General features: G+C 39.9%; 1 protein-coding gene across 3 annotated transcripts in view; it reads right to left on the reverse strand.

Moving 5' to 3' along the window:
• Positions 1-3,859: 3,859 nt before the first annotated feature.
• Positions 3,860-13,012, reverse strand: part of LUC7L2 (LUC7 like 2, pre-mRNA splicing factor) — a 29,467-nt gene continuing 20,314 nt past the window's right edge. For 2 of the 3 annotated variants that reach the window (XM_068191448.1, XM_068191450.1), the window contains exons 5-10: positions 12,511-12,654; positions 11,302-11,478; positions 9,204-9,295; positions 8,305-8,334; positions 7,216-7,410; positions 3,860-4,898 (exon numbers count right to left, since the gene is read on the reverse strand). In XM_068191448.1, the coding sequence (XP_068047549.1) occupies positions 4,706-4,898; positions 7,216-7,410; positions 8,305-8,334; positions 9,204-9,295; positions 11,302-11,478; positions 12,511-12,654 (831 nt within the window). In that variant the 3' untranslated portion in view covers positions 3,860-4,705. The remainder of the gene's footprint in view (positions 4,899-7,215; positions 7,411-8,304; positions 8,335-9,203; positions 9,296-11,301; positions 11,479-12,510; positions 12,655-13,012) is intronic. The other variant, XM_068191449.1, reaches the window with a different exon arrangement.

A 13,012-nucleotide genomic window follows, 5' to 3' on the forward strand; every position in this document is an offset into this window, starting at 1 on the left:
TTGTCCGCCGACTCCATTATATACACTCAGAGGGGAAAGCAGGGAGAGCCAGGGCTAGAAGCAAACATTTCTTCCTCTTTTCTTGCATTTCCAGCTGCTGATACAACTCCTGCCCAGCAGTCTGCTGCTTCCCAGTTTTGCAAACTGCAGGGAAAGACAGACGTCAGGTCTTACTGAAAAGAATAAATAATTACATAAATAGTAACAGTGCAAGAATTTATTAAGCAAGTGGAAAAAAGTGATCAAAGCAAAAAACCAAAGAGCAAGAACGATCATGCAGGAGTGGATGAAGAGTGCATTAACATTTTTATAAGTCCCTACATCAGAAAAAACTAATCTCTACTGCCTTGGAATAAAGGCAAATGATACTGAGGAAGGTGACATGTGAAATATGGGACAGAGAACAGTAAACTGGAGGGGTTATCAGGTGCTGCACACCTCTACACAATGCTCTGCACACTGCCATAGCCTCTGAAGCGTGGCTCAGTCTGCATTTATACTTAGTTTAATGCTGACTGCAACCCCCATCTTCTGTGTCCCTACAGCTAAACCCATCTGCTTGGAGGTAGCCACCTATGCTCTTGGCTGCTTGCACCAGCCCCAGGGGTCTGAAGTCTTGCTACCATTCTCTCTTCAACTACACAGATAATCCCTGCTTCGAGGCTATTTAATATTTGCTCAATCATCACCTAGCACTGGCTTAGAGAGCTGGTTTACCTATTTTCTCCCATTGCCCTTGGGGATGGGTGGTGCAAGACAGGCTGGAGAGACAGAGAGGCTCCAGGACAGGGCTATCATTGAACAGGATGGTAACTCCCAGATTCAATAGCTGATGGAAGACAAGGGGACAGAGGAACAGCCTCCTCTGGCAGCTCCACTGGCAAGTTTTATGTCGGGTAGTGGGATACAGTGGCACTAGGCCAAGCACATCTGCTTGGAAATGTCACCATTTTACAGTGTGGTTCCTCCTGTTACAGTGGGAAAAGCAACACACAGGCTGTGGTGGCACTGGGCCAGACTGCCCAGGGAAGTGGCTGAGCTGCCATCCATGGGGGTACTTAGAAGGCATGAAGATGTGGCACTTGGGGACTCGGTTTAGTGGTGGGCTGGGCAGTGCTGGGTTAATGGGCAGATGCAATGTTCTTGATGGCCTTTTTCAAGGTAACCAATTCTACAATTCCATGTTCAGGAGAGGATCTCATTCCTGGTCATGTGCCATTCTCCAGCTCCTTATCATTCATCTTAACCTTTTTGTTTTGCACTCCCCTGACTAATCCGGACTAATACGGGAATGATGCCTGCAGGTTCACTGCAGCTCAAACTCTGTAAACCAGTTAAGCAATTTACTTTTTCTGCTAATTTTTTACATCTTCAGTCTGATAAAAACTGCTAGGGAGCTACAACTTCATCAGCCAAGTTTTCAAGATCTCAAAAGCCGATGCTCAGCTACAGCGCTCTGAGGTTCCCTCAAGCGCTTCATTTCATAATCTATTTAACCATGAAGACTAAGGTCAGTCCATACCACTACTCAGCTGTGCAGCAGGAAATGTACGGGTGATGAATACCTCAGTTTTGCACTCCTGGAAATTAAGGTCATTGGGTTCTGATGAGTGGAAGATCTGTATTTAGGCACAACTCTCCTCTTCTGATAGATGCTCCAAATCTTTTGCATCCTAAGTGTGTTTCATCAGTCATCCTAATTTTTTTCTTCCCAACTGCACTTCAGTCCTGTATTTCCACAAGTAATTCAGATTATTTTATGAGGGAATCAGAGATACCTTCTTGCTTAACATTTAGTGTGGTACTACCTCTACATAAGAAAAGGCCCAAACCCAATCCCCCTTTTGTAATTAAATTTAAAAGCCATTTGTAAAATGGACAGCATATCACCCAGAATTTGCTAGTGTGGAGTCTAGGCACTGTTTTGTCATAGTATGTAAATTTCACCCACCCTCCCTTCCTCCCCCTTTATACAATACAAAATTTCTAGTTGCTGGCTGCAGAGGGAGACATGTCTTCAGTATTTCTGGAATTCATTCCAGAAAGGAATTCCAAAGGAATCACTGGTACTTGTTCTATGTAAGATATATCTAGAAATGACCGGTCACCTTTTGTCACACCACTAGAATTCCATTACCAACTATGTGATGATAGATTTTTTCAAGCACTTACACTCTGGCTGTAGCAGATGGACAAACACTGGTAACTTCCATTCATCAACCACCTGGACCATCCAGAAATGAAATCAAGAAACTGTCCCAGGAAGGAAACTCATGCTCAGAATTCAAATGGATAAATAAATAAAAAAAGGGTTAAGTAGTTAGTCATCATCACTTTGGCAGCTTAAAATGATGTAAATTCAAAGTAGAATGTGCAATGCTGGACCCAAGTCCTTGCAGAGGTGTAAAGGTCCTGTTACAGCTTTCATTGCCAGCCAATACACTGCTAAATTATCTTCAGAGTTAGAATTATCACCCATGTGCTCTGACCATACAGAAGATGCTACAGAAACGACACTGAGTACGAATGCACAGAGTGAATGGTATTACACAACCATGTCAGCAGGCCTTCATAGGCACTTGCCCTAGTGAGAGACAGAGGCTGCAGAACCTGCTGGAAATGCCAACAAATCATTGCAAACACTGCTCTTAAGCATCACTATTATATAACTCAGTGGTGTGATCACAAGGAGGAAAATCTACCAATATCTAAATTCTTCTGTGTGGGAGTAGGGCATACCCGAGTAGTTTAAATATCCCAAAGCACTTTCAATCCAACAGAATGGACAGCAACCCGTTTGGATCAAGGGCACCCTCAGCAAGTTGGTGCAGTCAATGCACTGGAGGAAAGGGATACCATCCACAGGGAGGAGCTCAACAGGCTTGAGGGGTGGGTCTGTGTGAAGCTCAAGAAGTTCAACGAGGCTAAGTGCAACGTGATACACCTAGGTCAGGGCAATCCCAAGCACAGATCCAGGCTGAAGGATGAACAGATGGAGAGCAGCCCTGCTGAGAAGGACCTGGTGGCAAATGAGGGGGTGGACATGACCCAGCACTGTGCACTTGCAGCCCAGAAAGCCAAACGTGCCCTGGACTACACCCAAAGCAGTGTGGACAACAGGGTGAGAGAAGGGATTCTGCCCCTCTGCTTTGCTCTGGTGGGACCCCCACCGACCCCACCTGCAATGCTGCATCCAGCTCTGGGATCCTCCGCACAGGAAGGACATGGACCTGTTGGAGTGTGCCCACAGGAGGCCACAAAGATGATCAGAGGGATTAAGCACTTATCCTACGAGGGAAGGCTGACAGTTCAGGTTGTTCAGCCTGAAGAAAAGGCTCTGGAGAGATCTTACAGCATGTTCTAGTACTTAAAGGAAGCCTACAAATGGAGAAGGACTTTTTACAAGGGCATGTAGTGTCAGGACAAGGGGGAATGGCTTTACATTGAAAAAGAGGGTAGATTTAGACTGGATATTAGGAATCAATTCTTTGCAGTGAGGGTGGTAAGGGGTTGCCCCCAGAAACTGTGGATGCCCCACCCTTGAAACTGTTCAAAGCCAGGCTGGATGGGGCTCTGAGAAACCTGGACTAGAGAAAGGTGTCCCCAACCACAGTAAGGGGGCTGGAACTGGATGATCTTTAAGGTCCCTTCCAACCCAAACTGTTCGATGATTCTGACTCCACATGTTTCTGCTTTTGAAGATTTTAGAATAATCAGATTGTAAGCAGAATGACTGCTTCTCCTAGCACACATCTGTATGTTAAAAACTCTAATAATCAGATATTTTTAAAAATACTGAACTGCTAGTTAATCACCTTAACAGACCATTATATCCTTGTTGAGTTATTGGACAATATGGTTTCTTTTTAATTTTTTTATTTCTTTTGTTCTTAATTTTTGTTTGTTGTTGCTGGTTTGTTTTGTTTGTTTTAATACAATTAAAGATGTACTTCACAAGAAAAAGCAGAAAGAGTCCTTCTGGAAAAAAACAAATATATTGAACACATACCAATCAAATGGTACAGATATGGGACTGGCTTTGATTTCAAAATTTAAGTAGAAATAAAAAAAGATGTAATGCAACAGCTGTTCAATTTCCAAGTCTAAATAGGCACTGTAAAAAGACATTTCCGCTTTCTCCAGCACATGTTCCTGTCTAAATGCTCCCACTGTAATCAACTCCTAGGATCCCAAACAAAATAAAACCCCAACACTGGGAACATAATCTTAGAGTAAAAGTTAATATCCATCCACCCACCCTCTTACAAAAAACCAACCAAACAAAAAAAAAATCCCCGCAAATACAACCTTTCAATGCTGCTGTTTTGACTGGAGCAGAATTGGAGAATTTATAAAGGTTCAAAAGCACCCAAGGCAAGTAGTACAATATAATTTGTTCACTAACTTGTATTGGAAAGGAGATTAAAAACATTGAGATCTGCATCTTGGTACATAAAACTGTTGTCCTGAATAAAGAGAAATCTTTCAGAAAAGTTTTACAACTTGGTGGAAGTCCAGGACCCAGCTTTAGGCACCATTAATTCATGGGGTTTAATTCTTTGTTATAACCACTTTTATATACTGTACATCTACCCTAGTTGTATCAGTGTTGGAACTGCTCACTGGTGTCCCTTTGAACAACTGTAAACTAAACCAAAGTATGCAACTCCATAGGAAGCTAGAGATCAGGTGAATATACAGCCAGTTATATCTCCCCTGCTTCACGCTCCTCTGAGCTCCTTGGCTCTTCTGATCGGCCGTTAGCGCTTTCGTACGAACGTTTCTTGTCTTTGAAATCCCGCGGCGACCTCTCCCTCGAGCTTCTGTCTTTGTCACGGGATGTTCTATCGCGATCTCTTGAACGCTCTTTGTCTCTGGAAGATCTTTCTTTAGAGGATCTGAAAAGTGCAGTGCATTTAAGAATTCAAGTTCGACATGAATTGGTAGCTATCAAACAGCACTTAGATTTTATATTTTCCTTCTTTTTCCAACCCAGCTTTAGATTTATATAAACAGAAGTGTATGAGAAGATACCAAATCATTCTACCCTTCTCCCTTTCCTACTTCAAAAGACTAGTACTTTGAGGTAGGATTTAATCTACATTTATTACAGAGCCCAGATTAAGTTCAAAGTGCTTCAGTACATTTCTTACTTTCAGTCTCCACCTCCAAGTTTACATTATCTGGAATTGAGCGGAAATTTCTCATCTGCAGTCTCTAGTTTAAGAACGGTGTCTAGCCTTTCTCAGCCTATAAATTACAAACTTAAAAAACAAATTTAAAAACAGAAGTTTGCTTAAAAGTAGTGGGAAATTACCTTTCATAATTCTGGAAGGGAGGCTCTATATGACAAATACAAACCAAATATGGAATCAGTTCTACAACCATACTTTGTTATAAGAATTAAGCCTTGTGTGACTTTGAAAGGTTGGGGTAGTGCTCTTTTTAGATATTTTACTCTGATAAATAGGCATTTTCAAAACCTTTATGATGGAGACAGAAAAGACCTATGTTGTTAAACAACCTAGGTAGTTTCAAACTAAATTAGCTACCTGTATGGGAGAAAAATGGATTAGACACCTTCCTCTATATTCCCTTACAGATGCACTTAGGTCTCTTTTTGAAAAACATTCCATCTGTATTTTACCATGTACTGCAATCACAAAATGTTCTAATACAGATTTTTACAAAAAAATTGTAACAGCTCGCCCATAATTTCCTAGTTGAAAAATATGGTACTCTGGACCATGAGACTGTACTCTCTCCACTTACAGAAAGTTACTGTCACTTAACCTCCCAAGCTTCTAAACTAAGGTCTACAAAATGCTCCTCTACTAATTTCCTTTTGCAAGCTTACAAAGAAGTGACCTTTCATGTGAGTTGCTCATCTGGAAAGATTACTTTCCTTACAATGCAGTGTTTTTTAAGACTTAGTACTTGAAATAACACTGGGATCCACAGGCATTACCCTGTTCCACAAACTACATGTCACAGAAGAAGAGAAGCTACATGCCAAATAAGAGCTTCATCCTGGAGCTAGTACAACTGTTCATCAAGTACCTTGTGCACAAGTCCCCTGCAGAAGTAACTATGATTTAACTCCTGAAATAATTTGAACTATAAGCCCCCCTGCATGTGTGGCCACTTCAAAACTTGACCTTTTGTCTTCCTGTAGGTCAGCAGTCTCAGGGTTTTAAGACTGGGCACCCTTTCGCTGTACTGCTCTCGAAGTATGCCACAGTGGGTAACCTATACAAGATAGGAATCCTGTTTATGAGCAGACCTCCCTACCAAATGCCTCACTGTGCACTCCCAACTCTTTTAAGTTATGCTCTCCTCATTCATGTAAACAAGCCAGCCAATCCTCAGGAGCAGACAGAAACTGCATCTTTCAAAAGCAACAGCCCCAGCCTGCCCCCTGCAGTAATCTTCCCATGAGAGATCCTTGCAAAGCACAATCTTCAGATGCAGTGCAAAAAGTTTATTTTCAGGCACACCTAAACATACTTTTATCTGGTGCAGTTCACAACAGATGGGTTCGGGTGCTGGGAACAAGAGCCCAAGAGAAAACCTGAATGCATTGACAGCAAGATGACTGCTGATATCCCTGGGTTCAAATGAAAATCAGCTGTTTCATTTTCTATGCTGCATGAAACTAGTATCAACTTGACACTAATACTCTGTAGCACTGATCCAAAACAGAAATAACATATAACCCTGTTACTGTTATATAAAAAAAATAGAGAATAAAGCACTCTGGTGTGCCAAATCATAAATATGCTGAAGTTGTAACTGAAATCTGAGACAGACTCAAAATGTGTTGAAATTATTAAGTGGGAAGCACAAACTTAATTTAGTGTGAAAATTCTCACTGTATGTTGGGAAAAGCCATTTATTAATATGGGTATTCTCAGTTCAGTCAGAGAGAGAAAGAAACATTTCTACCAGGCTGGGCCTGGGAGAGAGTTGGAAAGGAATGAAAATAATTCTTTATCTCTCCTGTTATTCACATTGCTTATAGATATGTTCTGCCACCGTGTGTCATTCAGAGGACACCAATGGTGTGAGATGTTTTTACTTTAAGACCAATGAAATTAGTCTGCACGATGCTCTCTATAAAAGAGTGATGTATTTGAAATAGTTTTCTTCTCGCCTTCTGGAGTTCTTCTGTTCCCGTCCTGCCTCAACAGCGACATTTTCTAGGGCAACATTCACCTCTTTTTGGAGCTGCGCTCTCGGCTCCTCTCCCTGGAGCTGTGCCTGCTTCTATGATGGCTGCGGCTCCGGCTGCGGCTGGTGGAGCGGGACCTGTGGCGGTGGCGCTTCTCACGGGATTTGGATCGAGTCCTCCTCTTCCGTTCCCGCGAGGCTGAGCGAGAGCGGTGCCTGCGGCGGTCTCGGGACCTAGACCTAGGAACAGAGAGGGCTTACAGCACACACTGCTCTCAGAGTACTGTGCACATGATGCACTCTATGTGTAAGCACATCTGTACAGAGAATGGCCTGCAGTGTTCAGAGCCATTGCAGTGTCTGATTCACAGGCGAACAGACAGGGGAAAACAACATTAGAAAGCCTACAAACTCCTTTTTGACTAATGCAGACAATTCTGTAGTTAATTCATGACTGTATGGCTACAGCATAGCCAATTCAGGATCCTGAAAGCAAACAAAATAGGAAAAAAATCTACTTCTTTACATTTTAAACTAGTGTCTTTATCAGGCAAAGAAGAACTTCATGATACAGTGACAGGGATCATCTACCAGAATCTATGTGTTATGATGTTCTTTAAAAACTGGACTACATTGCTCTCCGTAGCTACAACAACAAAACTAATTTGGAAGGTTCTAAACACTATACAAATTTGTTATTTTCTTTTTTTCCCCCCAAATAACTTTGCAATCATACCTCACTGGTGACCTTCAACTGTGTAGATGTGAAAGTACACGCATACTATTCATGGGTGATCTGATGAGTTAGCCTGGTGCTTAGGGATTCTGAAAACATGGGCCATCACCAAAAGGTATTAGCCAGAAGCTTTTGTGGAAAAAAAAGCTCAATTCTCTGTGTTGTGTTACTTGGGACATGAAGCTGCATTGTAATAGCCACAAATTAGATGTAGATGTATAAACTCAGTAGCATGGTGATAAATAGTGTACAAACACACAGAGAGATGACTATGTAACAGAAAGCTTTGTCTGTAAAGATGAACATTTTAAACTAACAGTGCCAGACAGTCTTAAAATGTTCCAGCTTGTGAAAGGCTAACTTCACCGCTGGTATTCCTTGTCTGCAGATTTATATACCTTTTGGCATGCTTGCTGTGGGATCTGGACCTGAAATAAATGGAAAATAGTAATTTTTCTTAAGAGAATCTCACTATCAAATAAAGTGCAATTTAGTAATAATAAACCAGACTAGTTGACCTGTTACTGTATTTCTTGCTTTAGTAGCAAGTATTTAAAGGCCTTTTATTTGATGTCAACATTTTTTGTAACACATTTATCAGGAAACACATCCCTGTTTTGTGTTGGTTGGGTTTTTTAAAATTTCTTTCTGAGACTACTCTACTAGAAGCCCAGAAGATTATCTAACCAGCTTTTTAACTTACATCCCTCCCACAGAAAAAAGCTTACAGGGGAAGCCAGTATTCCCTGATTTCCTGACACGCAAATAGTACCAAACTGCAACAGATTTCAGGAATTCACACTGTTAACCTCTGAAACTTCACATGTCAAGAGAACTGCAGCTCAGGTTCCATTCCACTCTAGCCCCATCAGGCCTGGAAGCTACTATTCCATAGAAGAACAAGGAACCGCTTTCCTTAATCACACATTCAACTACTTCCAATAAGGAAAATTTCTAACATCTCTGAAGAAAACTGCTAAGAGGTGTAAGGAGCTCATATGTATGTAAGCTCACATCTGTCAGGTCTCAAAACAAGGTACACACCTGAAAATTATCTCAAAAGCCCTCTGATCAAGTATGTAGAGACAAAATTATCAGTAGTTTTAAAAAAGGCTTTTATGAGAACAATTCCATGTTTTAAAGTTTAGAATGAAATTCCATCTTAATCCTTCTAAGTTTCCAAGGAATGCAAACTATTGTAATTCTGCATATTTAGAAATGTGTATGAACTATATCAGAGTTTTCTTATTAAACATAAATAGGTCATAATGCACATGCAATTAAAACAGATCCCTACCTCCTTAGTTTCTCCCTTTCTTCTCTTTCCCTCTCCTCTCTACGTTTCAGACGTTCCTGATTTCGTTTCTCCTGTTTATCAGCCACAATCCTCTGAAAGCAAAAGAATATATTAAGTTATATTAAAAAATTTCTCACATGAAGGTGCCATAAAAATAATCTAGACAGTTAACATTCAGTTCTTTCCCTCAGGCATATCCCCTTTCCCTTGTGTATATTGTTCCCACTCTCTTCCTCAGTATATATACATATATTTTATTTTTTTTCTTGAAGAAACAGAAGTTATTGCAGAAGAGCTGCATGTGGGTGTTACAGGAAGACCTGAAATATGCAGAGTTAAATATTAAGTTTTTAATAAAGGGGAATTCAGAACAGTAAGTCATGCCTTTAATGTGAGAGTTTCCATGCCAATCCTATCATATTTTGGACACTGGGAAAAGGCAGAAAGGAATCAGAACTGGGAGAGTTAATTGTTTCTTAAAGGACTTGGTTGGGCCAACACCTAAATTTTGAGGCTACTTGTTTCTGTATTATGACTGTGGGACAAAGTTAGAGCAGATGCTTCAGCTGATAGCCCCCAGGGTGAACTCACTACTACTGGGGACAAGGCACGCTCAGTAGAGGGCCCTCAGGTGTGGAACTCACAACTGGAGATCTGGCCAAACCCAAGTCTTGCCACCTTCTGGACATGATGCAAGAAATTCAACTCTTTGTAAAGACCTTCTTCTGAGAGGTGGAATTGCCCCAGCAGCATCTTGATTAGATCTCTGAGGAGAGCTCTGAGGAAGGAGGGGATAGTTATTGTTTTCTTTCTTTATTAGCAAAGCACTTTGAAAGATTAATTTATTGATGCTTTGGGAATGTGAAATAGCTATCCATGCAGATTTTGTTCCAAATGATATAAATAATTAGTTATTTCAACCCTTTTTGTCAAATTATATCTATATTTCCTTGTACAACATCCACAATACAAGCAAGGTTTCTTGTTCAAGTGGCTCTTTGCATAATTTCATGGAGGGATGAGAGGAAGTACACATGACCTGTTCCAGGCATCTAAGATTTAAGTTACACTAGCTATAGCGAGGAGCCTAAACTGGCAACATCAACAGGAAGAGTTGGCTCTCTGAAGGATAAGTCACAGTATCCATGCAAGACAGCTGGAATATTGCAGAACATAAACCAAGTCAATTTATTCAAATTCAGTAGCAGCAATTTCTGCTCTTAGGAATTCAACTATTTTAGCTACTCTCTTTAGTGATTTCTACACTTAAAATGCTTAATTGAGCTGTGAACTCCATAATTTGTACATTAAGGTCACAAATGGCATCAGTGTTCAAATCCATCCTCTTGAAAACCAGAAGTTCAGAATATCATTCCAGTAAGCCTTTCTTCTAGCATATGATTTCTGGTCAAGATAGGTTATAATATTCCAACTGGACTGAAAATGTTCAAGTTATAGAGTACATGCAACCTCCCCATAACAATTATTTCTGACTTCAAGATATACATATATTGGTGTTCCTACTTTGGATAGCTACAGCCTTGAGTTGTTGAATTCTATTCAAAATAATTTCCTAATCTTTGTCCAGGTAAAATAAACAAATTGAGTTTTAGTCATTCATCATACAGCAGGTTGTTTGAGTTCCAAGTTCTTTACATTTTTTGGAAAACTTTTCCAAGTGTTATCATCCTCCTTACTACATGCTCTTGTCAAGAGTCTCCTTACTACTTTTAGTCAATCATCTGGCTAAAAGCAACGTTCATTTGGCTATCTCCTATGACTGCTAAGTATGTTTCAACATTGCTGCTGTTCATTCAAAATACAGTTCTCCATTTTAAAAGGATATTCAAGTTCTTAGGTCCCAAGATGCATTACTTTGAATGTGTGTTTTAATCTACCTCAGTGCAAAATAGGTAATCTTAAAAATCTATCCAGGTAATTGATGCTAAATTAGAATGTTTAGTGTTTTTTGGCTCATGAAATCCAAAAGTTTAAACTGAAATAAAAAAATTCACATACACAGAAAGAAATATTCCATTAAGGCTGCCTAGCAAATAATTAAGTAGGAGCACACACAAAAAATGGAAGAATTATTTACCCTGAGTTCCTCAAGCTTCTCTCTTATTTCAATAAACCCCAAATGTAGTTTTCCTCCAAAGTGATCAGCAAGTCGTCGGTCATTGTCATGAAGACCAAGATAAGCTGAGCACACTTCACAAACCCGTAGCTTCTGCTGCTGAAAGCTAGAGGCAGGCATAGAATTCCTGTATACTTCCTAGAAAAGAAAAACATTTGCTGTTACTTCAAAAGGCACATAAACACAAGGATGATACTTTACTGAAGATACACTACAAATAACCAAATTCAATGTACACCAGAACACCCTTTAGTTAATTCACACTTCAGCTGTATCACTAAGATACAGGGCATGTTTCCTTATTCTGAAAACTGAACATACTTTAAGGCAGGACATCAGGAACTGTTTTTGCAAATTAAAAAAAGAAAAAGAAAAAAGTTGGGTAATTCCTACCTTAAGATTATATTACACAGAAGGATGATGTACTTTTTCATGGACAACAATGAATACACATTAACACTACAATTACTATATTGACATATTATGAAAATATGACACCAGTTTTAATTCTGAACCCCTTTTAAAACAGTTTTTGTTTCCTGAGAAATCCATCTGCTTTTTAGACATTAATTAAACACATCATCTGAGCAAAATTTACCTGAAGACATTCAGATGATAGACCAGCAAGACTGCCAGCAATCCTACTGGTGCTACTGAAACAACTGCAGAGAGTGATTTCTAGAAATATCAGTATCTTTGTGTAATACAATATGGAAAAGCTCTTGGTGAGTTCTGTCACCTTAACATTACAAGGATAATTTTGACTTTCCTGATACACAAGACATAAACTCTCTTTTAGCGAAGACAATGGATCACTTCACTGAAGCTTTCCAGCACGAGATCACAACAGGGTTGCCACAGTAAAAGCCGTGAGACCAAACCAACTAAGTCAGTGCAACCATCGCAGCCACAAAGGTAGTGTCCACAGATACAACTGACCAACACAGCCAAACTAAGATAAATGCAACATTTGTGGAAGGAAGTACAATTTTAATGGCAGGGTAGAAACTTTAACTGTACAGGATGCCACAAAGCAATTTCTTTAGTTTTATGTGTAGCAATTAGCTAAGGAATTGACAGAGATAAGACACTTTGCACTACACAGAGGCCAAGCAATTTAATATTTGACCCTGCCCTTTCCATCCCCCAATCCTTACACAAACAACTTACTTCTGCTTCTCTCTTCTTTACCCGAGCCTTCTCCACTTCATCCATTACTTTCTGAGATTCTTCCACATTCCCATCAGCTCCGAGTTGTTCTACTTTGGCCAACAGTTTCCCAATTTCTTCATTCAATTCATGAACTCTTTCAGCCTTGAAAGACATGTAAAGGCTTAACACAGGAAATACTCAATTAAGGAGACCAATCTGAACTACTACTTAGTTATGATATGCAAAATTAGGAGGACAGAATTAAAAGAAACACACAGAGAACTTCTCCAGTTAGAAGTGAAACAGAAAATGCCCTTCTGCAAAAAACACAGAAAAAGGCTAAGTTACCAAGTCTATCTAAAATTCCAGAAAACTTAAAATAATTCACACTGTTATCTATATCAGTCTTGAAAAATTAGTATTTGTACAACCATTCCTCCTAGCATTTACATATATGTGCAGAAACATCACAGGTTTTTTTTATTCAAAAAAGATCTAGAGAAAAGGACATAGATTTTGT

Source organism: Anomalospiza imberbis, chromosome 5 (assembly GCF_031753505.1).
Source record: "Anomalospiza imberbis isolate Cuckoo-Finch-1a 21T00152 chromosome 5, ASM3175350v1, whole genome shotgun sequence".
In the NCBI taxonomy this organism is placed as follows: Eukaryota; Metazoa; Chordata; class Aves; order Passeriformes; family Viduidae; genus Anomalospiza; species Anomalospiza imberbis.